The sequence below is a fragment of the Actinia tenebrosa genome, unplaced genomic scaffold (assembly GCF_029948245.1).
Source record: "Actinia tenebrosa isolate PJP-AT-01 unplaced genomic scaffold, QUT_ActTen_1.0 PGA_scaffold6__47_contigs__length_16458017, whole genome shotgun sequence".
Taxonomy (NCBI): Eukaryota; Metazoa; Cnidaria; class Anthozoa; order Actiniaria; family Actiniidae; genus Actinia; species Actinia tenebrosa.
In genome coordinates, this window is record NW_028292583.1 from 1,017,848 (window position 1) to 1,039,667 (window position 21,820).

The following is a 21,820-nucleotide window of genomic DNA, read 5'->3' on the forward strand; positions in this document are numbered from 1 at the left end:
GGTGTGATTTGACACCCACTACCAAGATGCTTTACGAATTTTCTTTCTTATTTAAATTTGTATTTCCTCATGAGAATAGTAAGACAATTGGTGCTAATTAACTGAACAAAAGAAAGTGTGTAGGGAGTCTAGTAGGAGAGGTCAATGACGCCATCAGGCAAACGTCCTATTATAAGAAAATTGAAACTTGACTAATGGTAGTTCATTACTACATTACTACCGCATAGAGTCATACAGCTGCTATTCATAGGCATTAGTTAGCTAACGAACAGATAAAATTAGAGAGAGAGAGGGAAACTTCTTAATAACGCGCGCGCCGTGTAAATTCCCGGTTGGGCTATTTTTAGTAACCGGATACAGTTTAAATTTCACCTTACCCTACTCCCGTGCGTCATCAACTTGCGCGCGCGCTCACTCTTTTCGTTTCATTTTTAGTGATCAAAACAATAAACCTAACCTCTTATTTATGCTCAATTGAATTAAGCATCTTGAAGAACCAATGTAGGCTGATATTTATCGGTAAAGGTTTATGATCAATAGACCTCTTTACTTTGAATTCCCCATTTCATACCACATGAATATGAATACAACTCAAATAAAGAATCTTTATGCCCAAGGTAAAGAGTTTTTCTATATCATAAAAACTTCAAAAGAGATTGACCGACAAGTGAACCAGAAATTCCTAACAATTTCAGACCTTCAAAGGAAAGTTAGGATAAAATGAGGAGATTAGTTGGCTAATGACTCGAGGATTATTCTATTTTTTCTAAACCAAGCAAAAAACTCTCTAGAAAGCCTTTATTTCAAAGTAAAACTCAAAACTGAGTCTCAAACTAGGGTTCGATAATGCAGAAATATAGGCAAACTTATTATGCACCGGAAGCGTAATAACATTAATATGGACTAAAAACACACACTGATAGTGAGACTGTCAAATCTTTCGATACGTGAAATAGAAAAGCTTTTAGAGCTTATATGTCATCCTTGAACCTCGTTAGATCGGTTATCTTACAATGCTCAATCTGACTGTTAGTGGCTAGTGCAAATCGTGTCATCGATAGTTCCAAGTGAATATCTGGAAATCATGTTATACGAAACTATTCGATATTTGAATATACCAATTGGTATAACCTCAATTCTAAGTCCACCAATACGACTTGATATCCGTGTGTAGCACACTAAACCAAACTATTTTATGAACAAAAGCTGCAGCTATTTAATGATAATGAAGATGATAATGATGATGATGATGATCAATGGATCTACAATTTAATCTACTTTAGTCTAACCTTCTAATCTTTTTAGCAGTATGAAAAGTGCAAAATAATCAGTACACGAAGTCAAGAAAAAAATTCATAACTTTTTAGCTATGTTTTAACAGAATACAACAACGCGGCTAACGCGTCGTCTTTCACCGCTGTGAGTCCAACGGGTCGCTGGTTCGTGCCCTGCAGTCGCCACATGTGAATTGAGTTTGTTTGATGTGTTGTTCTCTCCTATGCTACGAGGGTTTTCTCTGGGTTCTCCGGTATCCTTCCTCCGTACTCCGTAAAAATCAACATGTGAGTTGAGAGTTGTGTGTATAGAATATTCTAATGTAGTAAGGAGTGTGTATGGAGAATACACGGCCCCACAAGCTTCTAGCTTTAATGCATACCGTGTATGAATAAAAAAAGATTTATCTTATTATTTTAACAATAACAATAACGACAACTGTTTATTTGTACCACCCATTACGATTACGGATTATATATGATAAGAGAATTAAAGGAAATACCAGCAGTCAGGTGGTAGTAATGATATAAGGAAAAAAATTATAGAACAAAGAGGAATAGTTAATTAATAATTGTCAATAATCTCCTTGATAAATGTCTCTTCCACCTTCAAATCTTATATTAAACAATGAACAGTTTGTCCTTGTTTTTGGCAAAGATTAGGTTAAGGTCTTTGTATTTCAAATGCATAATTCAGTTAAGAATTTTATCCTTTGACGCTAACAAGTTATGAAATTATGTACAAATATAAGGCAGGAAGCAGGACGAGAAGATTAAAGGTGCGTTCATATAAAATATCAGGAAACATTAATATCCTTTGTTCATCTTTGCCTTCAGCTCTGTCTTCTGTAATTTCAAATCCTTTGCAATTTGCAGAAAAATCGTGTAAAAATTCGTATAGTGCAAAATAAAAAATAAAAAAAAGAAACTGAAAAAATGTCTTAATCCCATAATCCTTGTCAAGGTTGTCTGATTTGAAAAGTACTAAGTATATATAAAGAACATTATGTCTTAAGATCAATAATACATTAAGCAGGCTACGTGAGAAAAAGTTCAACAACACATGAAAAGGGCGTGATACCTCCTCGCTCTAAATGCTTAATACCAGCAATCTTTGTATATGTAAAGTTCATTTTTTTCTTTGTTCGTTTTTACTCATTATAAAGTTCTAAAACAGAATATTTATCATTCAAGACGAATATATATATATATATTTTTCCGGTCCTTAAGTCTTTTTTCAAATTAGAAACATTTATAATGCCGGCACAGGTATCCTAGGATAGGCCCATTTCTCCTGACGCTTCTAAATAACCTCTTTCTCTTTTGACATCTTTCTCTTTTACTCCGACGAAGGACTAGCGTCCGAAACGTCAGTAAGTTTTTTCATCTTATCACGGTGTAAAATTTAAACTTTTAATTTTAACTCTTTAATGTTCTTTAGAAACACCGACGCAGCTCACACTAGTTTTTAGCTAGTTATCTCTTCTCCTAAATAACGGAGTGTATATTTTTGTTATCGAATTCAGGTTAATAAATGAGTAAAAACACAATGGACATCCGACACCCAGGAGAAGTCCGGCTGTAAATCCGATCACAGAATGAAAATCATTTGCATCCAACTTTAACATGACTTTATTCAAACTCGCCTTGCTAATGACTAGATGTGGCTGTATAAATATTGCCTTAAATATATATATAAACATGAATTTTCTCCAACAAACTCACTCCAATATCAAAACTCTTAAAATTTGATACTAATACTTTCATACTAGAAATGTGATGAACAATATACAATATTCGCTTCTGATTTGCATGAGCTTTACGTCCGCTCGCCTTTGTCAATGTCCATACAGGTTGGTAGTTATTTCGTATACATTACGAATTCTATCAAATTGCGGAATCATTGTAGTCAAGGCCTCGTCAAGTCTATAGGTAATTCGGCACCCAATCACGCACAAATGAAACATAGTTTTTGAAATATTTAAGCTGTGCAATGAATCACAGAATGATCCACAGAATCCATTTCCATCTTATACAGAGATTATCTCAATAGCTATCGTGATTGCTTTATAGACCTCTGTCTTTTCTTGGGCATAATGTTTTCCCATTCCAGACCACGGGCCATTCCCTAGAGTATCATTTCCTTGTTTAACGGTTGCGCATGAGAAGAAGCATGAATATAGATACAATTCAAACAAGAATCTTAATCTTAAGGGAATGCGACGTGGTCTGTAATACCCTCAAGGTAAAGAGGTCGATTCTAAAGGTACTTGAAATGGAAAAGCTCATAACGGAGAATCGAATATAACCCTGAGCAGAAATTAGATTTATGTTTTCTTTGAACCATCTGTTCAAGATCACACAGTATATCACAACAACATATATTATTTATCATTTGAAAGCAAGAAAGGCATTACATTTAATACGATAATATAAAGATACTTGTTACCCAAAAGTCTAGTAGTGGTGAATCGCCTTGGACTTTGTGTTTATCCCCTTTGAAATCATTATTACATGATCACACATTAGAACACAACAAAAGAAATCAAAAATAGGGATTACATCTAAATCAATCTAAAGATACTTGAAAGGGTAAAGTAAAGTAGCGGTTGCCAATAAAGCGGAGGTTTCACTTGATATGTTTTACCTCTTTACAACCATCTGTACAAAAGCTAGGCCATGATCCTTTAAATACGAGCTCTCTAAAAAGCCAAGCGTACGTAAACCAATTAGAAACAGCCATTTAGAATTGAAAACCAATATTGAGCTGGACGCAAACACCTACAGTTTATAATCGACACTGCACGTACACAACATAACCAATATCAACCAGGGTCTTTACCATCGATCAGAGACCGGCCAACACATTCTAATTTCAATTTCCCAAGAATTCAGTTGTTTCTTGTTTTGCAGACTGATAAACACTAGCGAAAGCAACATCATGTTTAAAGATCATTAATCAAAGGTAAGACTGCGTATCATTTAAAGGTATAAAAGGCAAGTTTTCATATTGTTTTTACATCTCTTAAAAATACAATCGATCGTCTATAAGACTAAAATCACATATTTTGAGTATGTGGTACGAATTTTACAGAAGTCTGAATAGTAGAGGTGGGAAACTTTGAAAATAGATTTAGAGAGCTTCTTTGTGATATTTTATTGTATTTAATACAAATACCAATGAAATAATATTCCATCAATGATGTTTTTTCCAGTGTTAATTAAGCATCTTTGAAGGAAGAGAATTTTTTTTAAATGATTTAAAGAAAACTCATAAATATTCTAATATATTGATATTGGGATTAAGGCGGCAGTTTTTTCGATAACTTAAATTCTAGACTTGAATGTGAGGCTTTAGTCGTATGGTACTTTATGTATGGTACAAACACGTGGTTTACCAAATACGCTTATTGTTTTCAATAAAGCAGTAATGGTAAAAAGGTAAATTATACACCGTGAAAAGATGAAAAAACTTACTGACGTTTCGAACGCTATTTGGGCGCTAGTCCTTCGTCGGAGTAAAAGAGGAATAGATGGTAGAAAGGAAAACACTCCTTTCTACTACCTCTTTCTCTTTTACTCCGACGAAGGACTAGCGTCCGAAACGTCAGAAAGTTTTTTCATCTTTTCACGGTGTATGATTTACCTTTTTACCATTACACTAGTTTTTAGCTAGTTATCTCTCCGTTTTCCACAAAGGTATGCCATAAATGACATAAATTTGATAGATATGGTAATCAGTTCACTATTCACTAGAATGTTATGATCAAATCTATACCTCTATATCTACTTATCCCTTCGAGGTTTAATGCTATTTTGACGTTTCTTCCCGACAGCCTCGATATCTAGTCTCCCTCACAGCCGCTTTCAGAGTCGTCACGCAACGCTTTCTCCTCTGAGAAAGCGTTGCGTGACGACACTGTAAGCGGCTGTGGGGGAAACTACCTCAATATCGTGCTAGAATTTGAATATTATCTCCGCAAACGTGGCTTATAGCTGTATAATTGGCTTACTTTTGAAGCGGTATCTAGTGTTATAATGTACTTTGGATGTTAATCTGATTTACTTGACCACTTTAGTAAAGAACTTTATTTTTTCATTTCGAAAGATACTGTAAATATTAACGGCAAGAATATTAGGATCAGGAATACCGACTTAAGCCTCCAACACACGCATGCGGATATTTTGGAAAGCCATTGAGTTATTTCCTTGCGGATTACACAGGAAAAAGCAACTTTTCGAAAACCTTAATACGTGTGAATGAGATTTTTTTCCGCCGAAGGGAATCAAAAACATTCGGTTTTTAAAATCTCCGGATACATATGAGAATCAAAAAATGGTAATTCGAATAGATAACATACAGGAAAACATACAAGGTGTATATTGAGCACTTTACTCGTTCCAAAAAGTTCCGATTCCGTTCCAAATGAATACAAATATAATCCCTGACCTTCGGGTGTAAATAATAAGTGATTTACCAGTGGACAGTGGAAATACTTTTAAAAAAATATTATTCTGAAAGGCTTATCCTTTTTATTTATTATATTATAAGAATACAATTGTTACCATTTTTATGTGTTTTTTGCTTGGTATTATTGCAGTACCATGTATGATACTAATAACTATTAATATCATTGATAACAGTATTTAATTTTTATTTTTAATTGCATTATTTAACAATTATTCGCCGAAGGCGAAGTGAATATCGGGGAATATTTACCGAGACGCGAGTCTTCGAGCGGCGAGGTAAATACTCTCCGATATTCACTGAGGCAAATAATTGTTCTAGTGTAAATACACAGGTGATTCTTTCAACAACAACAAAAAAAAAAAAAAAGAAGAAGAAAAAAGAAAATAAAAGACATTTTTTTCCGGTAACAGCAACAAAGCGGCTGGCCGCCATTTTGGATTATCGCTGGAGGTGATTATCGTGTGATAGTGTGAGTTTCTCGACCAATCAGCGCGCGAGATTTTCAATAATCACCTGTGTATTTTTACTAATATTATTTACTATTTTTACTTTTTACTGAAGTTGTTTTTGCTTGGTATTACTGTAGTACTATGTATGATGCTCATAACTATTTATATTATTAATAACAGTACTATTTTTTAAAATAGTATTATTAATATTTACTATAAAGTAAGAAAAGCTTATGAACTAACATGCGGTGAATGGAGACAGTTATAACAGTAGGGGGTGCACTATAAAGGTTTTCTCTTCCATCCTTATTAACTTAGATGACAGACAAGTGTATCATCAATATGTGTTATCACTGTAAGTGCGAAACAGTGACACATGATAGTATTTTGTCATAAGGCCAATAAAAGTGGAACTCGCTCTCTTTCTTGTTATTTCTATACTCCGTGTATTTCTAATTTTTAATACACTTAAGAATTCAGTACTAACGAGAGAGAAAGCGGAATCTTTGGGCAAAATTTTCACTAAACTCTTACCAAGGGCGCCAGGACAGACGGATTGGGTTTTAAATGTGCATAAATGTTTCAGTTATTCGTAGATTTCTAATTAAATTGATATAAAGTTTGTTTCTAAATGGATACCAAATAGTGGTCACTTATCTTTCACGGTCTTTCTGGTTTGAATCAGCCGTACGATATGAATATTTACCGCAGAACTATCCGTGCCAAGCAGCGCAGGCGTCGCTTCGTTAGCGATTACTCGCTTTAATAAGTTAATCAAATTTACCTTCAGTACAGTAAAATAGACCGGGGTAGGAAAGTAAGAGCGGTTCTTTTGTGCTATCGCCTGCTCTGATAATCCAATTATTACCCGCGTGACACAGGCCCGTCTGTGCCTCAGTGTAACGTACTTTTTGCTGGTAAAGTACAGATCATAGGAACAAATCAAATGTAAAATATTGAAATGTGAAATATTTTTCAATTGAGTGTCACTAACTCTAAATAATTGAGTGTCACTAATTCTCAATAATTGAGTAAAACTAACTCTCAATAATTGAGTAAAACTAACTCTCAATAATTGAGTAAAACTAACTCTCAATAATTGAGTGTTACTATCTCTCTGCGCATGCGCTCTATTCTCGGCGCATGAGCATTAGCATGGGATCTGTACCCAAGATGGCAGACGATGAATCATGAATACCGTATAGTAAGTGAAAAGTTAAAACAAATGCTTCAAACGTTGAAACTACTTGAAACTACAGAATAGCGTCGAGTAGCATAATATGATGAGAAATAGACTATCTGTTGAATTTTTTTTTTTTTATATATATAATTTCTCCATGCCTCTGTAGTTTAGAAACGTGTATTTTATAAGCTACATAACGTCATATAAACATTATCTTAATTTGTTAAAAGCAAATTGAATGACAAAAACTATAACTTACCGTGTCTATGCTATCGTCCGCCATTTTGAATCTCAATGCGCATGCTTGAAGACCTGCCCGACCGAAGTGCTCTGGGTTCGAAAATGGTTCATAAGTAACACTCAATTATTGAGAATTAGTTTTACCCAATTATTGAGAGTTAGTTTTACTCAATTATTGAGAGTTAGTGACACTCAATTATTGAGGTTAGTTTTACTCAATTATTTAGAGTTAGTTTTACTCAATTATTGAGAGTTAGTTTTACTCAATTATTGAGAGTTAGTTTTACTCAATTATTGAGAGTTAGTTTTACTCAATTATTGAGAATTAGTTTTACTCAATTATTGAGAATTAGTTTTACTCAATTATTCAGAGTTAGTGACACTCAATTATTGAGAGTCAACTTTACTCAATTATTTAGAGTTAGTTTTACTCAATTATTGAGAGTTAGTTTTACTCAAATGAAAAAATATTTCACCCAATCCCATGTCCCTTCTAGGCCACCGTAAAAATGGGAAATCGAACGCAAACCCTGCTAGTGAAAAAGTTTATATTTAGACAGTGAACCCACTTAATAATAATCGACTTTACATAGTGTAGAGAAAGTTATATGACGATCATATCTCGATTGGTTGGCTACAAGTGGGCACAAGTGGGGCATTCAGTTTCTTGAGAATCTAAAAACATATCGGGCATTTATTTTGTTATTGATTTTGAAGATATTTCTGGAACCCACGAACCACCATAACACGCTTTGTAAATCGATCACAACGATGGTTGGCTAGCTTGACCAGGTGGTCGTATTACGAAGAACCTTGTTTTGGCAAAGTGCCCTATGTGCTACCAAAAATAATTGGATTATCAGAGCAGACGAGAGCACAAAAGAACCGCTCTTGCTTTCCTACCCCGGTCTATTTTACTGTACTGAAGGTAAATTTGATTAACTTATTAAAGAGATTAATAGAGTAATCAATAACGAAGCGACGCCGGCGCTGCTTGGCACGGATAGTGCAGCGGTAAATACTCAGAGCGTACAGCTGATTCAAACCAGAAAGACCGTTGATTGGAAAGGACGTTTACTTTTAAGATATAAGTGAGCCATTTTTCTATTTAGAAACAAACACCAGTGAACACTATTTGGTATCTACGAATAAGTGTAACAAACACACCGATATATAATCCAGTCCATCTGTCCTAAAGATTAAAAGAACTTGAATTGAGTTATTACTACGACTAAAATTGGGTGTTACCATTTCAAGGCGGACCGGACAAAGGCGAGACAAAGTTAAAGGTATGGCGCTTATTATTGTATTGGCAAGTATCCATTAGTGGATGGTCGGTGAATACAATAAGATTGTCTAAGTACATCGAGCTTACACATTTTTGTATTGGTTATCGATAGAAAACACGCCGAGATCGATTATACCATATCATATACTAGTAACCATAAAGTTAACAGCCCATGGCTTGTATGGAAAAGTGCTAAAGCCAAAGAGGGGAAAATTGACTCACTTTCAAATGAAGGTAAATTTCGCCGTTTCGCCTTAAAAAATACCGATTTTAAACCATATTTTTCAGAGTGGCTTTGGTATTGGAGCACGCAATCTTAAACCACGTTTTCAATAGCACGCACATGAATCCTGTACGAGAGTTCTATATTATATTCAAGGGAAGCTTCTTCAATTTCCGACCCGAAGCTTCCAGAAATATGAACGACCAGAAGTCGAAGAAAGAGTTTCAAGGATCGATTCCAGGAATATAAAGAACTCAGTACCAAACATGACTGTAGCGCTAGCTAAATAGCGATGAAAATATTAAAATAATTTACTCTAGATGAAAGATTTTCCCTTAAACACGTTTAAAATATATATTCAAAGAATATTTAAGTGAAACATAGTCAAACACATTAAAAATTCCATCATCTTAAGCCTTTGAAGTTTCGTCCGCCATGATGGTGTACCAACTTGGAGCTCCATACATTTTAACCAAAAATTGCGTCATGTCTACTCGCCTCTAGTTCCGCAACGAAATGCTTTACAGCCTTAAAATTTGGCCAGAATATGTAGTTTTGACCGCTTTACAAGATTATGAAACTTTTATTTCATTATAATGCGAATTTACGCTCTTGAAATTCATGATGACGTATGTGAAAACCAAGAATTGAACAAGTTTTAAAAATCATTTTCGTGATCCAACAACAACAACTGTACACTAAAGACTGTAGATTCGTGGTCACGAGTCGAATCGTTTTAAGTTTCAAGACAGAGACTAGAAATTTGAAATATAACATATTTTTCCTGGCTCTTGATCATATCCTTATGCGATGGCGTGGTTCAGTTATTACTATTAAATGATAATTCTTTTTGTATTCAAGCAGTGAGCGCCAAAAACTATTTTCTTGAAGAAAGGCTGTTGTACAAGGCTAAAATCTTGTTATTCAGAAAGTTTAACTTGTTTGGAAGTGGAGATGACCGATGAAAGTGGAATCAAAGTGTTAACCCAAAGCAAAAATGTTATTCGAAAATGAGGTTTGACCCTTCATTTGCTTTACATTTTCTATAAAAAAGCAAGACAAAGCTACATCCTAACAAAAATGCAGCAAAACATCTTTGTACAATTGAAAATACCGCTTCAAACAGGCATTTTATTATAATACATCAGTTTCTAACTGTTTAAAAAGGTCATTTTTGAGTGTTAACCCAAAGCGAAAATTGGGATCAAAATTGATACGACAGTCTAGTTTTTGGCGCTTTTTGCCATTATTGCTCGATATTGAAAAAAAATTCCTCTTAATCTACTAATATTGAGGATATTAAGAATATTAGTTCTGCTATGAATTTTTTAGGAAGAATGAGATGCCTTTGCGCATCAAAACCTACGTGATATTCAGTCAAATCCGGCTTCAAGAAACCATTATTTTAAAGTTCAAATAACGAAAAAATAACTATATCAATAACACGTGCGGAATCGTACGCCTTGCTGTCGAGGGTTTTGATAGACGTCATTCAATGAGCCTGATTCGATGACATGGTCGGAAAACACTTCATAAGACCACGGTGCTTATGCAGTGTCACACCTTCATTGAAGTCCAACAAAACTTACTTGGTCGCGACGACGATTCCAGTCGTACCAAAATGACTGATTTGATTTCGTAGTATAAGAAACTGGCCAATTAAAAAAAAAATTTCAAACGGCTTAAATTCCAAATTTGATCGAACACAGCCCGACTCTTACTCACAAATCGAATTGGTATTTAGGTTTTGCAGAGGGAGTGAAATACTGGAGAAAAAACCCTCGAATCAAGGAAGAGACCTAACAAGCTCTCTAACGCCAAGGAATCAAGACCCACCTTTGATGCACACTGAGTTTTTTACAACCCTTAAAGTTTTCGTTCTCGTTCCATCATTATAATAAAGAAAGAAACCCTCAAAAGTGGAGAATATAAAACCAATAAATTAGGATAGTATGATGTCTTCATAACAATCATTATCATTTAGATTGCCATCATTATTGTCGACTTCAACCTGCAGCCTAAACTTCTATAGTCTTTAAAATTAACAATCTCGAACCCAGAGCCCACATTCCTTTTGGTCAGCACCGAGAAACAAGAGGCTCTTGCTGCAACCGATTTTAAGTTAACTTTCGGTTCGGCCATCTTGGACCAGAAGTTTCGACTGCGCATGTCTATAGCAAGGCTAGCCGTTGTTTGGGTTCCCTGTGATCTTAATAGCGATTCCAATTCACCTTCAAACCCATGAATGGTCATCATTTATTTTTTTTATTTGTCTTTTTATTTTCGGGAGGGCTATTTCTTTTGTTTTTTCTTTTACAAACCAATCAGAATGTTCAAAAAATCAGTTACAGCCAGAACTTTTCGTTCCTGAGTCAGTGCTGACCACAAGAGGAACGTAGGCTCGGGTTTCGAGATCGTAGTGTTAGTCGTCACACATACAAGCGAGGCTGGCAACAATAGCTGCCTTTTTCATTTGATACAGTTCAATATGTTAATGATCGAACATTACGACTGAATATGTTCTGTTGTTTTTGAACATATGCATCATTAATATATAGGCAAATTATTGACAATCAGCCATTAAAACTTCAGCTATAAAAACTGTTTAACGTTTCCTGCAAGACCTCCAACTGAGAAACCAATGACCAAAAGCAACCGATACGTTTTCTCTTCAATATGCAATAGCTTTGAAATTCAAAAAACGGTGTTATTAATAAATAAATCAATGCAAACACTTTTATCTAAAAACGTATTGAACGAGTTGTATCATTTAGATACAATGTTTTTCAATTTGGATGATAAGGTTTTGTCCAATCTATTTTAGTTGACTCCCAATAAAAGGTATCTTAAAAACAGATGTTTTCTTTGGCGGTCTAAAACATTAACAGATTGTGAAAATGAGCATTTTGGTGCCAATCTTGATATGGCTCAGATTGGAGCGGCTACAGGAAATGGTCAGTACGCTAAGACCTACTGGTACCGAATGATCTTAATTCACAAAGGTACCTCTAATTTAATTCACTCAATCGATCCCGAATCTTCTTTACTTTTCGTATCTCTCACTCCTTGTATTGTGCAGGGATAAAGATCCATTAGTGTCGCTATTTACTTTCCAATTGTCATACCTGACACAGCCATGCACACTTCTGTCAGCTCTATTTATTATTAGTAGAGTTTTTATTCGATTGTAGTTTGGCTTGAGAAGTCACTTTCGGTAAACATATATAGATATCATTCATTCAACTATGAGTAATGCCGATTTTAGTGCTAGACTAAACTAGCCACTGATTACGAGATATCAAATGATGTTTTGGTTCTACCTGGCCGGATATCTATGAGTATTTTTTTTAATATAACCTCAGACAGTTTTTCAATAAACCCGCTAGATTACTAGACAGCTGAGACCAAGGCAAGGAGGAGTTAAGAGATTAATCTATAGACTCTATCTAGAGAAGCGTTAACGGACAAGCTGAATGATCCTGAAGGATTGACTCAAGTGAGAAAGCCTTCATGGTGGGTAAAAATGGACGGGGAAAAACTACAAACTACTTAAACGTCATAAAGCAGTTGGTGAACATTTCAGCCGCAGACGATTTTTGGTTTCTATTTTTTCTTTTATTAATTTCCGTTTACCCATGTTGTCTTCTTTACGTTAATCTAATTTTGATTCTGGCTTCATGGTTTGAACACATTTTCTATATGCAAGGGAAAGGCTTAAAACTTCTAACAAAGGCCGATGAATCAGACACAATCAATAGATGTCGCGTCATAGTCAAATGACCAATACTCGTTTTCAATTCACCAATAATCAGTTATGTTTATTAACTACTTTTTTAAGGAAAATTAAATCAGTCTGCTTTTTTCCTACTTCGTTAATAAATCAAAAATATCAGATTTTTTCGCCCCTTTTAGCTGGAAATTGTCAGTGAAATGTCTACTATACAGAGGAAGTAAGACCGATAACGACTCTAGCATGCAGGATTTGCCACAGGCAGCCCAAAAAGGTTCCTGTTTATGCTTTTAAACCAATGTATAAGATTTAAGATAGATTTATCAAAATACGAGCCGTTATCTGGCCCACAGGCGGCCCAAACAAGGTTCCTGTATTTCTTGAGGCAATATTTGAGGTTAAAATAGAGATAACAATTAATAGCGGAGTTTAGGCCTCTCATGATGCAAGGGGTTTTCAGTCACCGAGTTTTCCGATTCTCCTCGCTCTCAAACCGAACACGCTAAATTCAAATTCGATATGAGTTTGTCGCCTACATCAGTCCAGTGGTTATCTTAGACAATCGATTAAAAAAATTTTGATTCGTTTATCTGAAAAAAATGTATGTGTTCATATCCTGGTAACAATTTAGCGGGATCTGACGAATATGTGTGCCTTATTTGTTTAAAAGCTACTTTCTTTCTTCCTACTGCAGCACTTCCTGTGAGAATTTTAGGACTTTGAAAAGAACATCTACCTCCTCGACTCCAAAATGTATTTCCACTTACAGTCAGGAACTACATATACGGTTAGGCGAGTGTTTAAGTAACACTTTTGTTGGCAATGAACTCTTTGTTTATGTAAGAGGTGGCACAACAATATAAATATGAAAACATTACGCCCATAATAAAATGATCCATAAATTATGTCTAGATTTTGAATGATTCCCGAGGTAGTATATTTAAAAAAATACTATATAAAAAATTAAATATTATTAAAAATTTTATAAAAATTATATATAAAATTATATAAAAAAATAATATCTGAAGGAAAGCACCAGAAAGAACAAATTTCGATTTGAGTCTGGAGTAAATAGCTAATGTGAGCAGATCAACAAGCTGGGAGTTACTAGTGTATCTAACAAAGGCATCGAACCATGAAAATAGTAGGAAAGGTGGAGAGTGATTTAGTTTTGAGACAAGCAACCTATTTTGATTACTATTCTGGAGTATCCTATTCTATTCTTATTCAATCTAGGCTATTATTATATTATTCCTTTCCGTTCCATTCAATTAGATTTGATTCCGTTCTATCCTATGGAATTCCATTCCATTCCATTTACTTCCATTTACTTCCATGTACTTCCATTTACTTCCATTTACTTCCATTCCATCCCATCCTATTTTATCCCATTTATTTCCATTCCATTCCATTCTGTATATATATTTTTAGTCTCACTAACTTTCTATCTGTTGATAGTTCATTTGTGTTGATTCTAGTTAGTTAACGAGTTCTCTTGGTGATGGAAGCAGTGTGAAAAGTGCCATATTGTCTAAATTGTTTTTGAGGAAGTTTCCCAAAACAGATAGAGATTAGATGCTGAAGGTTTTCCTGCTGTTTTTCAATACATCGGCTTCAACTGCAATTTATGAGAGCCAAATCAGTATATCAAACATGTCATAAACTGTACCTAAAGCAATGCTATTTTTGAAACTACTATTGCTCTTAACATGATAATATAAATGGCTTCAGTTCGTTATCTTGTTAACACTAGAGGCTATTTAATGAAACTATATGACCAAATTGAGAAAGAAAGGCAAATGTTTTTTTTTTTTTTTTTTTTTTTTTTTTTTCTTTTTTTGTTGTTGCTGTTGTTTTGTTGTTGTTTTTAGGTATCGGATTTACTTGTTGTTTTTCATGTTTTAGATCTACTAACCAATATCGGAGGGACGTAAAAGAACCACTGAGGACGTAAGGAAATCCACCCTTAGTGCCTATATACACCTCATACTAGAAACCTCTCGTTCACAACTCATTGTGAAGCGCCTTTGAACATCTCCATATGGAAAGAGCGCTAGCTATTTAAACAGATATCATCATTATCATAAATAAAGAGGAAAAATCCTCGCCAAATAAGTGAGCCACTTGATTGAATCACCCAATATAACAAGAAATCAGTCAGTATAGGCTCTCAATATTGATAATAATAATAATAATAATAATAGTTTATTTATCCACATAACGCCTAGGAGCATTTCACATACTCGTTTAAAATGCGCACGTGCACTAATCTATTAAGAAATAACCTAAATTAAAGTGATATAAAATATAATATATATATGTATATATGCAATAAATATAAAATATGAAATGATAAATATCTATTTACAATGGGAAGTTAATAAAGGAAATAAGAAAAAAAAAAAATCCAATATATGATAAATAAAAATTTATCTAACGATATATAAAAGGTATTATAACTTGTCAGGGTCTTATTTTCTTTCTTTTATAGGATGACAAGTAAGCTTTAGACGAAGAGACGTTATTTTGACAGTCTATGAAGTTGATGAAAAAAACTGAAGAAAGAGAACAAAGGACTAAGCAAGTACGTGAGAGTTTTAGACATTTTTAACAGTAATAAAATATTTTTTTAGTCATTTTAACTGATCTAAATATGATTCTTAAACATGAATTGTATCTAAGATCAGTTTAACACCTCGCCTTTTCCGAGTTGGAGTTGAGGATATTACCGTGAGGAGATACGGATCTTATATGCTTTGAGTAATGAGATTTTATCTTACGAGTGAGCCCTGCAAAACAAATTAGACATTCTGAACCTACGAGGAGATAAAATCCGAATCTCCATGCAAGCGGCCATAATATATCCTGTATATACAAACATATTCAAAAAATTTAAACATATTCAAGCATATTCTTGTCTGAAATAGTTGTTGGTTTATCATAAGGCTCTATATCTTTACTGAATCATCTCTGTCGTTTAAGTCATCGAAAAGAGAAAGCGAAAGGGCCGGAATAATCGACCAGACAAACAATGATGGACTCAGCGCTAAACAACACTTCTTTCGCGGCACAGCTGCAATGTGCAGCAAGTGAGACTGATTCTACCACACTCAAGGTCATCAAGACAGTCTTATACTCTCTAATCATGGTGGCTGCGCTTCTTGGGAACTTATTTATAATTATTATCGTTTACAAGAAGAAAAACATGCGACGAACAACCAACATCTTCATTGCCAACATGGCAGCATCGGATATCTTCATCGCTGCAGTTGTCAGTCCTAGAATTCTTATAGAACTGTACATAGGGCCTCGTCTTTGGCTAATTGATGGGATTTTTGGAAGCTTTTTATGCAAACTCTGTTTTTTCTTTACAGACTTTTCTGTGAGTATTTCAATCATAAGCCATGCTGTCATCGCTGTGGACCGTTTCTGGGCAATAGTTTATTCTCTTCGCCCGTCCCTATTCACCCGCTCTCGTAGAAAATACATCATCGCATTCATTTGGTTGTACAGTTTTCTATTTCATTCTCCAAATTTGTACGCTCACAGACTGCAAGAAAGAAATGGAGCCAACTTCTGTATGCTTGACTGGTCGCCATTAGATAACAAGACATCAAAGAAAACATTCTTCGGCGTTATTTTCATCATGGTAATTTGCATTCCCGTCATCTTGATGACTGTACTATATTCATGGCTAGTCATATCTTTGAACAGTAAAAAGAGTTTTTCATCCCAGACATCTGAGGTGCGCAAACAGCGTCGTAAGGAAGACATCCGCGTGTTGATTAAAGTCGTCGCTATGGTGATCATGTTCCTATGTTGCTTGATCCCTATTACTGTATTGGCACTGCTAATGTACTATGCATGGGATGGAAACTTAGTATGTAGTGCTTGGGGGTACGCTTTTGTAGCGCACATGTTGTTTGTGTCTAATAGCGCTATCAACCCTTGGTTATGTATCTGTATCCATGAGAGCTACAGACGCCACATCCGAAAGATGTTTTCATCTTGGCGATATCTGTCGACGGAGTCACAAAGACACAGGAATCAAACATTTAGTGAATCTTGCGAAAGGACAAAGATTCATAGTATTATCAACACTAACCAAATGAGATTAAAATCCAACGATGCGAATAGAAAATTGTTATTACATTGTGACAATGCTGTAGTGAAAGAATCGTGTTTATAAAAGTTGGAACATTGGACTGTACAGTTGGTGCAAGACTAGCATAAGATAGATATTCAACGGAATTATAAAAAGTAAAGGACATTAAATCTGCAGTAGGGACTATCTTTTTGTACCATGCATTACACGCATTAACCAATGAGACACGTGTAATATATTAGTATACACAATGCCTCCAAACAGAACTATTTGCATTATACCATCAAGTTCACTATATTTGCCGGCAGCAATCACAGCAACTAAGGGATGCAATAGTCCAAGGCAACACTCGAGTTGCTAATCTTGTTATAACCATATACACAGCAAGCCTAGCTAATGGATTAAAAAAATTAAGCGAAACGATCTACGGTGTACAAGTTTAAGTAACTATTGGATTGCAATGTGGCTAACCCAATACAATATCCATATATAAGTGTCAAATGGATAACAAATCAAACTGTATGATCAATAAACTTTTAGTAAAAACTGTTCATATACCCAATCACTGTACTTGAAACATTGATGTGTCTATAACTTGCCTTTTACATCGCACAAAGCTAACCCAGAGATGGCTAAGAGCATAATATTGATTCCACATGAAGTAAATAGCTGAATGGTGAAATATATCTTGATTAGATTATGTAGGTTTATACTTTCAAAATGTTATTGAAAAAATTACCAATTATTAATAGAGATGCTATTAGTTTTTGTTTTTTTTCTAAGAATAAAAAAAATATTACCTAATATATCATAACACTCCAATTAGCAATTCCGATGTCAAACAAAAAACGAGTCGAGTTGGAATAACAGTACATTGTGGGACTTATCAGAGAACGAAATAGTTCATTCAATTAAATAAGGTAGATTATATTATATTACTATATGCTATATACTTTATTGCTAGTTGTAGAAGTTGCTTGGACTTCAAATAAAGACTCTACCAGCAAGTCACCCCGTAATACTACTATATATTACACCATGATTGGTTCAGTACTATTTATCATGCGTATGAAACACAGACCGTACAATGCTGGAAAAAAACTCGTACAGTCGGCAAATCAGTTTTTCTGTCTATTTATTTTGTATGCGATAGGCAGTGGCGAAGCGAGAGTATGCCAGAGGGGCGAGCACACAAGTTTTGGCGCGAAAATTTCCGCCAAATCCGCTGGTAGCCCAACAAAAAAGGAAAAAGGAAAAAGGAAAATTTGGCATTTTAGTCGTCCATTTTTTTAAAAAAAAACTAGTAAGTTCCATCTGGAAGTGAACTTAATTAAAGTGTAAAGCACAAATAAAAACGGTACTAATTACCGTTAAAATACGATATCATAACATCCTGTTGGCAGGAGTCTTCAAAGCAACCATATTGTGTCTATGTTTATCGCAGTAAATTTTAGGGCATATCAGTAAAAAAAATTTTTGAGTGCAAGTATCTTGACTAGGCACAAAAACCATGAATTTCTTGTCGTAAAAAGAATCAATCCCATCAACGACCGCGCGCTAAATTCAATTGAGTTTCGTGGCTGCCATCTTGGAAAAAAGATAAACATGTACGACTTTCTTGCAAATAGACCTTTTCTTGTTGAAAACGAGACACTCTTAATAACAGATATGAAGCTTTAATAAAGTTTTTTTTTCTTTTTTCTTTTCTTTTTTTTTTTTTTTTTTTGCTTTAAAAAGCATATTGGAGATTGCCAGGGACCCAAGAGCAGCAAAAGATGGTGGAGCTTGTAGTTAGATCTTATCAAGAAATCGAGAAAGTGTTTCGCCACCTCTAAAAGATTTCATTTTTTAATAAGATCGATGAACAATAACATGACCGATAAAGGTAAATCTCTAGTCTCATCTGGACAACATATTTAATCATTAAAAATTTTTTTTGAGCCTTAAATCTCGGCTAAAGGACATTTCTCCTTGGCTTTTCTTGTCCGCCATTTTTTTTTTTTTTCTTTTTTTTTTTTTTTTCTTTCTGCACATCAAGGATTGAACGCGCAAAGACGCATGGGAATGATTCGTTTTCCAAAAAATGATTTGCGATTTGATTGGCTAATTGTTTATCCTCATATCAGTTGATGAGAAATTATGTCACCATTTGCGTTTCTTTTAAAGATTTGCGAATTTAGCGGGATAGGGATCACGTGACTTACACTATACATTGCGATAGAATGATTAGTTGGAATCGTTTATAACAAACCACACCTTGATACTAGCACTCAAAGACTTAGTGTGTGGAATCAATGATCATGATACTTTTCTGGGCCCGGTTAGTACGAAGGGTGGATAGCGCTATCCGACGGGTAAATCTTATCCAGTGGATTAATTCATTGGATAACAGCATCAAGTTATCCACTGGATATTTATTTATCTGTCTGATAGCGCTATCCACCAACAACTACTTCATTACTACAATCATTACTCTCGTATCACTTAACATACCATGGCAACCAAAATATCATCATGCCTTTACATTACAATGAAAACTTTTCAAAATTCAATTACCTAGAACTAACATTTTCGTTAATAAATGCCATATAAAAATCCTTCTAGACGTTTCCAGATGTGGAAGGCCGCCAAATGTAGGTGCGCACCCAGCCTTTAGAAAACCGATAAGCAATTATTTCGTAATCGATTAATACAAACATGATTCTTAAATGCTAAGAAAGTAGAATACTACTCTCGATTAGTACATGACCTTTTTAGTGAAACAGGTCTCACTTAAAAAAAATAGCAGTGCTTCTTCGCATGCGTAAGTCAAGCGTGCACTTTTCCGTTATTCGCTAGTTCACGATATTAATGTTACTTTAACAAAAAGCACGAAATATTCAAGTTCAATTAAGAATTGAATTAACCTAAGTTGAAGTAAGAAAATTTTGCTTTTTTCTGAATCTCCTTTTTTTTTTTTTTTTTTTTTGTATTCAAAAACAGAGAATGTTTTAAAATTGAGGTATCCCTGCAGAGTGATTCAAAGTACATATGTACGTTTTGAACAGGTGTATTTGCGAAAAGTGAAAGACCACACATCCCTGGTACCATTAACAAATTATATGTTATCTTATCTCTAAAGAAAACCGACAAAGCCAAGTAGCTAACAAGATCATTCACGAACAGCAATCGGCCAATTATCGTTCAAATAGGACAATGGAAAAAAGAAAGAAAATGAAAAAGGTATTAATTACCAATTACGATAAGCATCCAATATCATTTTGTTGTGTTTTTAGATATTTTATTTTACATTATTATGGTTCAATCAGTTATTAGTGAACCGCAATGTCATTACTTATTGATTTAATCGCAATTCCGTAAATGGGTTTGGTTAGGTACCTCAATCACCTTATCTCCGTAAAGAAGCCATTTAGATAAACATAAGATAGTTCGATTGTGTGAAAACTTCATAACGAACAGCCTTGGTATAAACGTTTTATTACGTGACAGTAAATCGTATCGGAACTTCCTATCGTCATAAACATAGATAGTAACGCCGGATGTTCTCAAAGGGTGTGGTCAGTGAGAAGGACTTTTAAGTTTTAGAACCAGAAGTAGGGGTGCGTCAAAACTGCATGTCATAAGCTCACTTTTGCAAACCACATCTCAACTACGTTGTATATGAAGCGTCGATCGATCTTATGAGAAGGATCCACATCCTAATCGCGTTTTAAGTGATTTTAGAAAACTCATTAATAATTCATGAAGAAAACACAATAGAAATCATGACCATGAAGGTGATTTTATATCTGATAAAGATTCGTCTTCATTTGCATAAACTTTAACTTGGATTTTCTCTATCAAACTTGGTTCATTTCGTAAAAAAATCGGTACACAATGAGAACAAACATCATAAGTTTTCTAAGCCGTTCAATAATCTCGCAGATCGTGGTTTATCGGGTCTAAAACCACTCGGCTGCGCCTCGTGTTTTATACCCGATAAAACACTCCTGCTCGTTTATTAAACATTACATAAACTTTACTCTAATAATAAACTAAGGCCGCAGAACTAAAAACGGTTGAACCTTTATGTCACCCAGTACTAGGGAGGACATCAAAATGTCAGAATATAACGTTGTAATATAATTTGCTATCTGATGAAAGTTAGCAGGCCGAATGGTTCAAACCTCGTTATCATACTACTCAGTAAACTGATAACAGCCGGCGCGCGCTTAAAATGAAGCAAAAGAGCACTTTTCAAACAGCCTTTTTAAAAAGTGTATTCAAACTTGCTTGCTAACAATATTTGTTTTTTAAAGAAAAACAAGTTTTTTAACGTCTTGTGAAACAGGTTAAATCTGACTGAATGAGGATGTGGATAACCAATGTATTTGTTATCTGTAAACCACAAGGTTTTTTCGCCTCAAGTTGAATAATTCAAAGCCAGCATGCGCATACAATATAAACCCGTTCGTTCTCAGTTGGTGATTTCAAGATCAGATTTAGAAAACATTCACTGAATATTCTAAAAAAAGGTTTGCATTGGATAAAATAACAAGGAAAAGGTTAAGAAGGAGAAAGAAAATATTAGACAAGCACTTTTTATATTCATAATCCTTCCTATTCGTCGTTTTATTTTATCCAACGCAAGCCTCGATGTACAGATAGTGGGCGAGACATTCTATCTTAGTTTTATATAGAGGTTACTAGGTAATTTAAATTGACCTCCATCTATTGGCTTTAAAATATCAATTAACCTTATCTGTGAGATAAGAGAGAATAATACCTGCTTGTTACAATATTATTTGACTAATGACAAGAACATAAAACCAATACAAAAAAGTTGAACTGGAACTGATAGATCTGTAGCTTTCTATT

The 21,820-nt window shown here is 34.6% G+C and overlaps 1 protein-coding gene across 7 annotated transcripts in view; it reads left to right on the forward strand.

The window, feature by feature from the left end:
* Positions 1–21,820, forward strand: part of LOC116301834 (QRFP-like peptide receptor) — a 46,567-nt gene that overhangs the window by 17,571 nt on the left and 7,176 nt on the right. For 3 of the 7 annotated variants that reach the window (XM_031710966.2, XM_031710967.1, XM_031710968.1), the window contains exons 2-5: positions 4,188–4,239; positions 14,764–14,808; positions 15,350–15,442; positions 15,841–17,525. In XM_031710966.2, coding sequence (XP_031566826.1) covers positions 15,890–17,047 — 1,158 coding nt within the window. In that variant the 5' untranslated portion in view covers positions 4,188–4,239; positions 14,764–14,808; positions 15,350–15,442; positions 15,841–15,889 and the 3' untranslated portion in view covers positions 17,048–17,525. Of the gene's footprint in view, positions 1–4,187; positions 4,240–8,713; positions 9,140–14,763; positions 14,809–15,349; positions 15,443–15,840; positions 17,526–21,820 lie in introns of those variants that run through there. The other 4 variants (XR_004197782.2, XM_089039047.1, XR_004197783.2 and 1 more) reach the window with 4 other exon arrangements.